This window comes from Zea mays, chromosome 2 (genome assembly GCF_902167145.1).
Source record: "Zea mays cultivar B73 chromosome 2, Zm-B73-REFERENCE-NAM-5.0, whole genome shotgun sequence".
Taxonomy (NCBI): Eukaryota; Viridiplantae; Streptophyta; class Magnoliopsida; order Poales; family Poaceae; genus Zea; species Zea mays.
The window spans coordinates 7910833-7923654 of record NC_050097.1 but is presented as its reverse complement, the minus strand read 5'-3'; the positions used below and the strand labels follow the sequence as shown (position 1 = coordinate 7923654).

The window sequence follows — 12822 nt, the reverse complement described above, 5'->3', positions numbered from 1 at the left end:
CTCAAGTGTAGAGAGAATATCTACTAGTTGAGAGTACAGTTCCCTGATGGAACCTTTCTAGAAGAAATAAGGTCTGAGTTGAACACCAAAATTTGTTAATCCCGATAAAGGGATAAAGACCCATACAGACCCGAAAAGGAATAAGATGAGGTACCAAAGGACTTGAAGTTCACCGAATAAGCACATGTGCATTCCACGAGTTTTACTCATGGTAATTTTCACTAGATGTGGAATTACGGTATCCTCTAAAGCTACGATGGCATAAACCTATAAGGTTTAGGTGTTACTGGCAAAATATCCCCATTGTGCCAGAATGACAGACTATAACGATATATCTGATTGATGAAAAATCTCTGATGGATTACGATCTTTCATGTACTTTTGTTACACCATCATAGAAGTTGTAATGAATGAACGCCTGGAGCGATGAGTCATATCTAGAATATGTACTATTACAACTATAATATCTCCTAAGTCCTATGGAAGGACAAGTTATTTGCTTTGCACAACTATGTATACATTGTGGTATATGATAGAATGAAAGGTGTAGCTCCCTAGCCTCATCCACCCTCATTATTCCAGATGAATAATGAGACATATATCTTGAAGAATATACTTGAGTTATGAGGTATAACGACTTTGACAGATGTCATCGTCAGGGGGGAGCGAATGCTATTTATCACAATCATGAGACAATAAATGTCATATTCCATGCCCTGAAGGCATCAGCTTGATGATCAATATGTGAACCTTTATGAAAGTTTATATTAAATATATAGATCCAGTCAATCGAACACCATCATTCAAAGTGGCTTATTTATGTTGATACGTGCACTTACCTCGTATATCCTAAAAGTGAGTAGAGGTAAAGTTCCTGAAATAGTCCTTGCAAGGATATGCAATCCGTTTGCTAAATCTTTATGTGCATATACTTCCAGAAGAAGATGTTTTGCCTTATTGATACGGTTTTGCAAGGATTAGGGGGAGTATATTTCTAAAGTTAGCCCTTGTAGAAGATTCAATAGAATCTAGATCTCAGAGGATCGAAATCTGTCCCGATGACAGCTGTTGTACTCTTTTTCCCTTAGTGAGTTTTCTTGAAGTTTCTCATATGAGGTTTTTAACGAGGCAACAAAGTGCAAATGCAATTTGTATCACCATGCACTCTTTCTCCACATTTTTTCCACTGGGTTTTTCGGAGTTTTAACGAGGCATGTGTTGGTCGCGGTATTCGCCCAAGGGGGAGTGCTAAGTAACCCTAGTTAGGGTTATGTGGGCAAATACCTGCTTTGCCCCTAAGGGGTCTCACATCTCTATATAAGGAACATATACACCCACTCATAATACGGAGATCAGAAAGAGGCCAGAGGCCCAACCCTATATCATTGTCTCGTGTGTTTCCTATATCGTGCTTAAGGGAAGGGAGACGGGTTCTCTGCAGCTTCTTGCGCCTCTACTGAGGGAAGGGGGCGGATACAGTGGCTATGGACATTGGCTTCTGTTTCAGTCCAGGACACAGCTTCCTTGACGACAAAAAAAAACGCAAACCTGGATTTTCCATCCTCCGGAAAACGAGGAAAAACAATTCTTCGTTAAACTTGGAGATGTGTAGTCGGGCACAAGCTGGACGCTTAGATGTACACTAGCGTAACCTGAAAAACAGCACCGCTAGATCCCCACTCCTTGGCAGTAAGCCAGCACTAACTCTCCTCGTCTTTGTGGAATTCATCACCTCGCGACATCTTGCACTATTGCACATTCGATCGTAGTGAACACGAGACTACAAAAGACCGTTTCATCTGATCTGAGATCCCAACATGTGTCACTTGACAACGTTCTTCTCCCCTTCCTCCAGACCCGCCATGGTGTCGTACAGGGGCTTGTTCATCGTCTCCGGCAGGTACAAGACAAGCAGGCCGCCGACGATGCCCGAGGCGCCGAACACCGCGAACGGCAGCCTCTCCCCGAGCATCACCACCAGCGGCGCCACGATGGCCCCCATCTGCGCCGCCTGCGCCGTGCACCCCAGCGCCGCGTTCCGCACCACCGTAGGGAACAGCTCCGCCGTGTAGATGAACAGCAGGTTGTACGTTGCCGCCATGCCGAAGATGCCCACCACGCCGCACGCCACCCTGCCGCCCATTCGCATCGCATGGGAGTTTAATGTGCACGTTCGTCAGTCGTTATTATAAGTGCGTGGAACATAATTTTCGTTCTCAAGAACGACTGAATCATCTTGATGAGCTGATGACAAACCTCATGATCCCTGCGCCGGGTACGAGACTCCCGGCGGTGCAGAAGACGCCGCTGAGCAGCATGGTGCCGATGGCGAGAGGCTTCCGCCCGAAATGATCGAGGAGGAGCGCCGTGAGCAGGTAGGCGGGCATCTCGGCGAGCGAGTTGACGACGACGGTGACGTAGAGGTTGGTCTTGAGGTTGACCACGTTGAGGCTGAGGCCGTAGTACACCACCGAGCTGAGGAGGTTGATAAGCACGGAGAGCACAAGCCGCACCCGCGTGGTCGGCGACCGGAACACGTCGACGATGGAGCCCGAGGACGCCGCATGCGCCGTACTCCCACCAACGTCCTTGTTCCCTGGCTCCTCGTCGTCGAGCTTAAGCCTGAGATCCTCAGGGACGGCCCTGCCGTTGGTGGCGGCGATGGCGCGGATGACCCGCAGGGCGTCGTCGGGGCGGCGGCGCACGAGGTACCACCGCGGCGACTCGGAGACGAAGAACGGCACGACGGCGACGGCGAAGACGAGCGAGGGGAGCGAGGTGACGGCGTAGAGCGCGCGCCAGGAGCCCTGGAAGAGCGCCGCGACGGCCGCGAGCGCCGCGATGCCGCCGGAGAAGAAGTAGAAGGTGGACATGCCCGCGGCGCCGCGGCGGGCGGGGCCGACGGGCTCGGTGGCCAGGACGAAGGCCAGCACGCCCACGCTCCCCGCGCTGAAGCCCGTGAGGAGGCGCAGCGCCGCGTAGGCCCAGTAGTTCGGGGACAGCGCGGTGAGGAGGCCGAAGGCGGCGTTGAGCACGCACACCACCTGCAGCGCCCCCTTCCGGCCCAGGAACGAGTCCGACAGGTGGCCGAACACGCCCGCGCCTGGATTGCATTGCAATTGCATTGCATGCAGAGGAAGACAGTTAGTTAACGTGTTGGACGAGGCCGTGTGTCTAGCTGGAAAAGTAGCCCATCCAAAGACCCAAAGAGGCACCCAGCCCGTAGCCTGGTTTTTGTGTAGTTGTGTGATGCAGTGGGTTTTTGGATGCTTGTGTCAATGCAAGCGATATTGATTGGCTGAGGTGATGAGCCGTGACAGCCGCCTTGGCGTGGCACTTGGCGCGGCGGGGGCAGCCACGTATCCGAGCTACGGTGAGGAAATCTGCTCCACGCGTGTCACCTCGCGCTACGGCGGCCGTCTCCTAGACCAATCGGTGGCTGACGAGAAGAGGGCCGTCTCGTATAGCTTTGGAATGCCTGCCTAGACGGCTAGTAGACATGACCAACCTGACCACTGCCTGCCTAGGACTGTGGACCGAGAAGATGACCATCTCGTCCATCTGATCGGATCAGAGTCAGACAAACCTTGTCGACAGCGCATAGCAGCAGGTCGGCATCGGCACTCGTGTCGTGCATGTGGCCGAGCACGCCGGAAGCGAAGCACTCGCTCGACGCCCGCCTCGGAAGCGCAACACGAGTACACGTCCACGAGATCGCTCTTGTGCCTTGTCGTCGCGCTCCCTTCCGATTCCGAATATGCTGGGGCTCGAATAATCAAGCTCGAAGTGCCCGTGCTTTACATTCCCCACCCAACTGTCGTTCCCAAAATGCCAAGCCGCAGCTTTATTAGATACCGATTCGACGCGAATTATTGCCCTGAACCACACATACTACTACTACTACTCCCTAGTAACCACGAACGAGCAGGAAACGAATTCCAGTCCAGGTACACGCAGGGGTACGGCACGGCACGGCGAAACGGAACGAACGAATGGATTAGAGCGCGTGGCCAGCAGCGGCGAGCTAGCACGGCACTGACCGATCATGCAGCCGGCGAAGAAGACGGCCTGGGCGAGGCCGACCTTGTAGCGCTGGCCGCAGACGAGGCCCCACTCGACGACGGTCGACGCAGCGGCGCCTGAACCGCCGCCACCGGCCCACTCCCGCCCGGCGGCGGCGCAGGGCACCGGCACGGTCGCCGGCTCCCGGTCCGCGAAGATGATCACCATGGTGTGCAGCGCCTCGAGCGCCCACGCCGCCGACACGGCCACGAAGTGCCGCAGCTGCCACCGCCCGAACTCCCCCGCGTGCGCCGACAGCGCCTCGTCGATGCCCACGCGCGGACCCTTGCCGCCCTTCTTCTTCTCGGCGCCGGCCGAGAGGAGCGGCTCCGTCGTCGACATGTCTGGTCTGGTCTGGTTCCACCCGCTCGCTGCTGGCAGTGTCGCTTTTGCCGCTGCGTTGCGTTCCGGGCGCCGAGTGCGTCGCGGGGCGCTATTTGTAGCTGTACTTGTAGCCGCGCCCCCGGTTGCGCTATTAGTTGATTTTTGCCTTTTTGGTGTCACGGCTGGCCAAATGTTTGCTCGTGGGATTTTTTTGGTGCTAGATCAGATTTGGAATTGGAACTGAAGGCATGTAGAGAGCATTTAGATGCATGGTTTCACTTATAGTTAAGTCTCATCTAGATATCTGCCTTCGTAAACTGTTTTTAGAGCCATTTTTGCACCCACGAAATTTTACAAAATTAGTGATTCATACTAGATTTTTACCATATATTTGCATCTTTCTCTATTTCACTCTAGCTTGGCCACGGGATAGATGGATGTATGTATATCTATCCATAAGAGTGTGCGTCAGTGCGTGCGTGTATATATGTGAGCATCTTCATATATATAACATAAGTCAAGGTTAAAAGGGGTTGATTGGTATTCTTTTTAAAAATATACTACACCCTCGCTATCGACCAGTCAGTCATCTAGTAGAAGAAGAATAGTAGTAGTATTGTATCATTATAAACTAGAATAAATCTTTAAAAAAATAGATAGAAGTAGGTTATCGTCTTATCGATGTACATGAGTATCGGATGTGTGTGTATCTCTTTGACTGGCCGTCATATATACTACTATAGGTACAATTCCTGGCTCCGCCTTTGTCCGGACTCGGGACACGCTGACGCGTCATGTGGACGATCAGCTCCACGCCTTTCGTCTGCTTGCCGAGAAGACAGACAGGGAGGAGCTGCTTGTTTACCAATGAGACGAGCTTGTCCTTCCTAACTTCGTGCAGTTAGCTATCACCTCAGTAAACAAAAGAAACTCAACCCATCCCACTTCATCAGTTACCGTGTGGGGTTGTCCACCAACGCACGTACGGCGCGGCGGGGAAACAGACAGATCCGCCGGACGGATGCAGGCGATGCCATCTCCTGTGACCAAAACCACGCACCAACCTGCCTCAAAAAATTGAATCGGAGATCCGACTGACACGCACACGGCCCCCCGCATGTGCCCCGTTGTGGAATCGAATCCCCTGGGCTCTGGCTCGGCCACGAGGGCGCGCGGTCGAGGTCTTGGCACTACACGGCGGCAATAGTAGATGGCGCGGTGGCCTGGGCCGGGGATAGCTGAATTGGATCGCATCGGGTCTCCTCCCGACGCTTCTCTTGGCCTCTTGCGCAGCCCTCGTCATTGCGTCGTCCGCATTGGGCTGTGCCTCTGACCTCTACTGGAATGCGACAGGGAATTCCTACTCGCTTTCAGCCCAAGACGAATCACATTCCAGGACCATACGGAGGGGGGGACCGGAGCAGATACCAACGGCGAAATATGGAAAAGCATTCTCATAGAATCAAGGTATTATATGGAAACATTAACTGGCAGAAGAAGATACAAAGAGTCAAAAAAATTGGCCATTCGGCTAGATGAATCGCAAAGCGGCAGCAGAGGCTCTCTCACTTCCACGCCTTGCGGCCCCTGAACTGATTCCCGGAGCGCTTGCGCTGCTGCTTCTTCTCCTGCCGGGAACGTGCTGCCTTGGCTCTAGTCGCTGCCAGTGGCATCCTCTTCTTGTGCTGCTTCTGCTTATTGCTCAGTCCACCGGTCTGCGAGGCATTATTATAATCCATACAATCAGACGAGGTTATGGAAGAAACGATTAGGCGATCGGCGATCCTGATGGTAAGGATGCACTCGCGGGAACGGTATGAATTAAAAAAAGACATGCTACCACCACAAAACGAACACGCCAACAGCCAGGATGCTTACCTTTTTCTGTTTCACGGCCGCCCTTGCCATGTAAGGACCTCTATCCTCTCTTCCAGCTTTCACCAACGCCAACCTTTCTTCCTTGGACATCTTTCTCCTGACGTGAGCCTGCCCCCACGAAATTTATTCAGTGTCAAGCGTGTGCATTGCATGTGTGTCACTGTGTGAGTGAGTGAGTGCGCGACAAAGGTACAAGGAGAGCACCTCAAGCTCAAGTGGATCGACACGCTTCCTGCTGAGCTGGTCAGATGATGGCATCTTAAAGGTTACAGACCTTGTGTCGACACCCTTGATTAGTCCATGCTGAGCCAAAGCCAGCTTCGCTTCTTTCTTAGCCTGAAACACAAATATATTCGGTTAGAACATCAATGATCCATCTAAGACCAGAATGTGAACAATTTTATTTTGCCAAAATTAGCTTCTTTTTTTTAAAAAAATACTGTAGATCTATAAGCCATCCAAAATCCACATACCTTGAGTTCTTTGATGCGTTTGAAATCTTCATCGGATAGAATTTTACCAGTTTCATCAGATGGTTCTTCAGCCTTCTTGGCAGTTGCTAACCTCTTCAGAGCTCGAAGGCTTGCATCAGCAGAATTTAGCTGTCCAATATAATCATTTAACTTCCTCTTCTGCGCTTTAGAGCCACTGCCTTTTGACTTGTCTTCCTCTTCGCTGTCTTCATTCTGGTCTAAAGCTTCATCCTCTGAACCATTTATGCTTTCTTTCAGTTCACCGTCGTCACCTTCGTCTTCATCAGATATATCAGTACCCACATCCACATCAGAGTCATCGTCTAGTTCATCACTATCACTGTTGGAGTCATCTTGATCCGTACCATCTTCATCATCAGATGCGTCATCTTCCTCTTTGGTATCTCCATCGGCATCATGTTTGTTTGCAACAGATGAACCCTCCATATTTTCTTCTGTTCCAGGAGGGGCAGGTGTCAAGTCCATCTCATCATCGGAGTGAAAACCATCAGACTCATCGTCCGAACTTTCCCCTTCTGAAGAAATATTTTCATCTAGCAACTCGGCACCAGGAACGTTGCTAGCAACAGTGACTTCTCCAAATGCTTTGGGCCGAGCCTTTGGATCCACAGGACGGCCACGATCTTTCTTGACTAACAATGAAGGACAGATCTGAACTTCAATCAACAGAGGTTTAGCGACAGGGGATTCCAACATATAGAAAAAATATTGGAAAATTTGTAAGAAATTATCTGACCTCTCTGAACAATGTGATCAGCGAACGAGCAGCAATGGAAACAGCTTTCTCATGGGACTTTTTGTATAAAACGAGGTCTTGGAGCAGATCCTCATTCATCATCTGCAGGTTTGCCATAGTGGATGAAGTATAAAGATAAGTTGAAGAAAGAAACTGTACATCTGACCAGATATTCTAGAATGCACAAAAATCTCAGGTTTACATGTGTGTTTTGCATCAGCAAGAGCACCAATAAAAAAATCCACCACAATGACGATAATGGCAGACAACCACAAACTAAAACCGTTCACAACTTTATTCCAATTCAGCTATTTACATGTTTAATTCTGTTAGGACTTAGGAGCACAACATTGCAACCTTTTCAGTCTATCAGTAATTAATACAGAAAAGAATAATTAGTGAAAACATGGTCATTATCCCCTCTGCTTATGTCATATATGAAACACAGCTAACAAAAGCAATAGATTTCAGTTCCAGTGCCTAAGGGTATCTGTCTAGTACCATTGCAGACAAGAGTATTGTTTAAGCCATCCAAACATTAAGGTACCTACCAAAGGTATTCTCATGCAGATCTCTCTCACAACATTTAAGCCAACAGCAATAGCCTAAAAGAAGTAAAGTCAGATATATGTTCATGCAGTCTTGTTAGCTGGAACAACACATAGTATGCTGAAAGGGGGCATGCAAACCTCTGGACGAGAACGGTCATGCACAAACTGATTTACTATCTGCTTGAACAGTGGTTCAACAGCATCTGGAGGTACCTAACATTTACACATACATTTTGCATTCAGAAAAAAAGTAATGTAAGTGGAACCAATAGTTGCAAAGCAATGAACTTTTGAAGACGCGCAACCATATCATGGCAAGCCTGAACTGCTGCAGCGAGTAGAGTCGTCACATCTCGTTGATGAGGCTGCACATGGATGTACCAAAAATTATACATGAGTTAGTATTACCAAACTAGTTGGTGTTTCAAAGGACGACACAAACAAAAATACCATCTTAAATAACATACTTGAACGTATCTTTGAAGATACGGGTAGAAGTTCAACAAAACCAAGTGATGCAGCCCAATGGTCCTCGCGATTACTTTTAGCATCATCATCCTTACCTGCAGTGAAAAAGATTTTCTCGAAGCTTAAATGCTTGATTCTTGCCAAAGAGAAGGTCAAAGAAGGCATTAGCAACGTTATGCGTGTACAAAAAATGAGTATGACCTCAAATCGCTCATTGCATTTCTGCAACCGAGAGAAAAGCTTCTCCGCAAAACCCTGCCATCCAAAAACAAAAATAAACATTTTAGCATAATAGAGTTCCATAGATAAGAAATGGATATGCCATTCCATAGTTATTAGAGGCACCATCTCACCTGGGCATCTTTTAAATATGTCAGGGGTGAATAGAAACTGGAACCAGTTTCCTCGACAGATTTCCGCTGTTGTCTTTTCATGCTACGAATGACCCGCTGTAATTTAGCTTTCTTCTTTTTTTTACTAGCAGACGTACCCTTGTGATTTGCCTGAGAATTCATATACCAAGAAAATGCAAACGATGCATCAGAGGGAATAAAGCAAAGCAAACCAAGTATATCTAAAAATGACAAATGGGCAATTAAGGCACAATTAAACAGTTAAAGCACCTTATAAACGTCCTGTTTACTGAGAAGAATTTGTGGGTTTTGATCTGCTTCATCTTCACTGCTTGATGCGTCGCTATCATCCTCTTGTGGAGCATTTTCATATCCAAGAAGAAATGAAATAGCAGCTATCATAATCCTGCGTGTAATGACAATCATTTTAGGCTGGGAGCTGTGAATAGATTTTTTTTAAAATGTTCTGCAGCATGTACCTAGAGGAAGGGTGGAAACAAGCATCACATATTGCATTTGTTGTGCGTTCATCAAACCAGACCCTCCGACGGTGAAGATCACAAAGGATAGTAAATGCTCTCTTTGCTCGTGACTCTTCTTCAGCCTGACAAACAGGTGTACAAAATGAGCTAGGGGAAAACAAATTTGTATTTGTTTTTCAATATGCTAAAACCTGGTACCACTGATTAATGCATTCACAATATGTTGCAGACCTGTAAGAATTTAAAAAGGACGTTTTGCAGTTTACGATTTGTCGATTCATTCTTGTGCTTCTGGTTCATCCTCCTGATACTGTGTACAATATGCGAAAATGCTAGCTTTTTTACAGCTCGATCTCCAATAACTTGAAGCTCCATGAATAACTCCATTGTGTCCTCAAGATCGACAATCTGATTTTTATTTTTAAAACGAAAGAGGGGTTAGCAAAACAAGTGGTTGGATTTCAATGGTTCACAGGATGTGTAAGTTCAATCAGTTATTGTGCAAAGAAAAGGTGAATTATTGGCACCTAGTTAATAACCCATACCCAAAAATACTAGTTTCAGATATATATATTCCCAATGCTTACTTGAAAGAGGGTACTCATTGTAATACAGATCTAGCAAAAGTTATCTAGCACTATATCCAAGTGTAGTGATATGTAGTGAAGCTCACATATTTGATAAAAAAATCAATGATTTATTGATGTTGAAATACTAGAATAGGAACATGAGCGTGTAGTTTTGAAAAATTCTAAAAAAATCATACTCAGTGTAAAACCGATTTCCTTAATCTGTTGGCATCCTTCCACTAAGCCAACCGCAATCATATCTATTCTAAACTCCACACAAAAAATTAACCATTTTGCATTTGCAATACTAAGCTGCAATTAAAAGACAAAATGGCTACCCGTTGTCAAAACAAACATAACTCACATGTCCCCGAGATTTTGATTGAAAAACTATCAGCGGCAGTAAGACCAAAATTATTTACCTTCCGATTCACCAGCAATACAAGCGCCTGCACGAGGTGAGACCTGAGCCCCGGCGGCAGCCCACGCGCGTTGGTGTCGAGCAAGCCACCAATCTGGTCGGGCAAATCGGCGAGGTCATCCGGGTAGAAAGGCGCGACGTGGGCAAGGAACAGGGCGAGGTCCCCGAGCTCCTTGGCCACCTCCCCGCCGCCTCCCGAGGACGAGGTTGTAGCCAGCGCCGCCTGCTGCTGGAATAGGAACACCGAGGACTCGAAGTGGCGGTGGAGCTGGCGGAGCTCCTCCTCGTAGCCCTCCGGGTCACGCTTCATCTTCGCCTGAAGCACGGGGAGGTTATGCGGCTGGCCAGCCCCGCCTGACGAAGAGGCGGAGGCTGCCTCCGGCGTAAACGCCGGCGCGTGCTTGCGCGGCATCGGCGCGGGCAGGGGAAGCCCTTGGTATGCAGCGCCGCCGGTGTGTGCTAAAAGCCTAAAACCCTAGGCGCGGTAGCGGAGGGATTCAGGGGCGAAGCGACGTTGGCAATACCGCAATGGCATGCGGGGTGCGGCCGCACCGCACCTCGGGAGAGTCACGAATCATTTTTTTTCCCTTCTTTTTTTGCATCTCTAGGCCCTAAGTCACGCACGCACAAGCCGAGATCACCAGCCCAGCCCAGCCCAGCCCACCGCCCTCCAAACCAGGCCTTGCTGCTGGCCGGCGCCACAGCACAACAAACTGTACGCGAAAGATAGCAGAAAGATGTTTTTCGGGCACGAGGATTGCAAAGGCACAATTGTCTAGTGGAATTGATGATGAGCTGAGTAATGACGTGGTTTTTCGACCGTAGTCTACCAAAAATTTAGACAGATTTTTTACACTATTATATATTGTAGACTACAATATTCGTATAGTGAAATTTGAATATAGATATGAAGATATATAAGGTGCTGGAGATAGTCTTACTATTCTAGCCAGAATAAATTAATCGATAGTCACCGTTTTTCACGGACATGGAAGGGAAACAACGCAAATATAAACACTACTAGTCTAATACCCGCGCTGTTTTACTAGCACAAAACTCGTGCGTTGCGACGGTACACAAATTATTCATTAAAATATTAGTTTACAACAAAAACGAAAACATACACTAAATACCTCATATTATTTTCGCAAATAACCAATACATTGCAAAATAGCCCGGGACTGAGAGTCGCACAAGCCACGTGCGGTCTGCATTCACTGTCGGCGCACCTAGCTCCTGTGGGCTCTACAGTGGTGGGAAGCCCTCATCAAGCTGCTCACGGATGGAAATAGCTATTGCAGGATGTACATCAAATAAGATGACTTTGTCAGCATAGAACTTTGTAGAAATAATGCATAAATTTAAAATAAAAAAGAACTACAATGCAAGAAAAATTTATATAACAACAAATTCAAGACTAAACCAATCAAAATTTTGTAGCCAGAAAAAATCACAGATTATAAAGGGCAATAACAACAATAGCATATTGCATGGCTTGCAAGTACGATGAAGTTAAATGGAAATCCATAACATCAGAATTCCTCCATAGTTTATCTCACTCCTTTCCACCAGAGGTCAAATGACAACAGATAAAACCAAATGGTTGTGTGGTGCAAACTTATGGACCCTATAAAAAATGGAAGCATACTCAATAGTCTATATTGTTGTAACAACGAATAAACATCCACGCCCAAGGCAATCAATCTAAGAATATCAAAATTTGTCATCCCTTGAACTATATAACTCAATTTTAACTTCAATTAGGAGTAATGAGTTCTCGGCTAAAATGGATCAGCTTGCAGCGGTAGTCTCCAAATTCAAGGATTCACATGATTTAAATCTAGGTTGCAATAAATTACATTAGAATAAAGATATACCAATTCAAGAGTGGTATGGGTAAAGCACCGGTGGCGCAAAGACACCACTAAATAAAATGAAACCAGTCATTCAGGTACGATACAAGCAGTAGAAACTTCAAGTGATTCACAAAATTATCTTCACAAATTGATAGAGCGGTATTCCATGGCTGTGGAACCAGGGGCAGACCCAGCTAAGATCTGCATGAGAAAAAACTACTAGCTTTATTCACCTCTCTCTAGTCCTTTTATTCACCTCTTTCTAGTAACATGTTGGGTCCTTTAGAACTGCTGAAGATACATTTGGTTACACCTATAAACTGAACCCAAATGGGTGTAACACTAAGGCCAAATTTACATATGCTCAGTTTTAACTTCAATTAGGAGTAATGAGTTTTCAGTTAAAATGGATCAGCTTACAGCAGTAATATCCAAATTTAATGATTCACACAATTTAGGTTGAAATAAATAAAACAACTTAACCAACAACTATTGAGCTTCTTAAATACATAGAACAAGAAACAATATTACTCACACAAAAGGAGGAAAACCCAAAATCCTACCAATTAAAGAGTATCGATTCAAGCACACAAAATCCAAATTTTCTAAGAACAGAGCTATGTGGTAC

At 46.9% G+C, this 12822-nt stretch overlaps 2 protein-coding genes across 2 annotated transcripts; both read right to left on the bottom strand.

Moving 5' to 3' along the window:
* Positions 1 to 1571: 1571 nt before the first annotated feature.
* Positions 1572 to 4467, bottom strand: LOC100382090 (Organic cation/carnitine transporter 4). The gene is made up of 3 exons (NM_001174852.1): positions 4041 to 4467; positions 2257 to 3103; positions 1572 to 2132 (listed from the first exon to the last, which is right to left on the bottom strand). The coding sequence occupies exons 1-3, from the start codon at positions 4402 to 4404 to the stop codon at positions 1823 to 1825; spliced, it is 1521 nt and encodes a 506-aa protein (NP_001168323.1). The 5' UTR covers positions 4405 to 4467; the 3' UTR covers positions 1572 to 1822.
* A 1344-nt stretch (positions 4468 to 5811) lies between these two features.
* On the bottom strand, positions 5812 to 10966 carry LOC103645893 (protein SDA1 homolog). The gene is made up of 15 exons (XM_008670617.3): positions 10340 to 10966; positions 9580 to 9756; positions 9346 to 9470; positions 9137 to 9272; positions 8867 to 9016; positions 8715 to 8768; positions 8513 to 8608; positions 8351 to 8410; positions 8184 to 8258; positions 8046 to 8099; positions 7495 to 7596; positions 6738 to 7409; positions 6469 to 6600; positions 6265 to 6372; positions 5812 to 6101 (listed from the first exon to the last, which is right to left on the bottom strand). The coding sequence occupies exons 1-15, from the start codon at positions 10748 to 10750 to the stop codon at positions 5952 to 5954; spliced, it is 2502 nt and encodes an 833-aa protein (XP_008668839.1). The 5' UTR covers positions 10751 to 10966; the 3' UTR covers positions 5812 to 5951.
* Positions 10967 to 12822: the final 1856 nt, after the last annotated feature.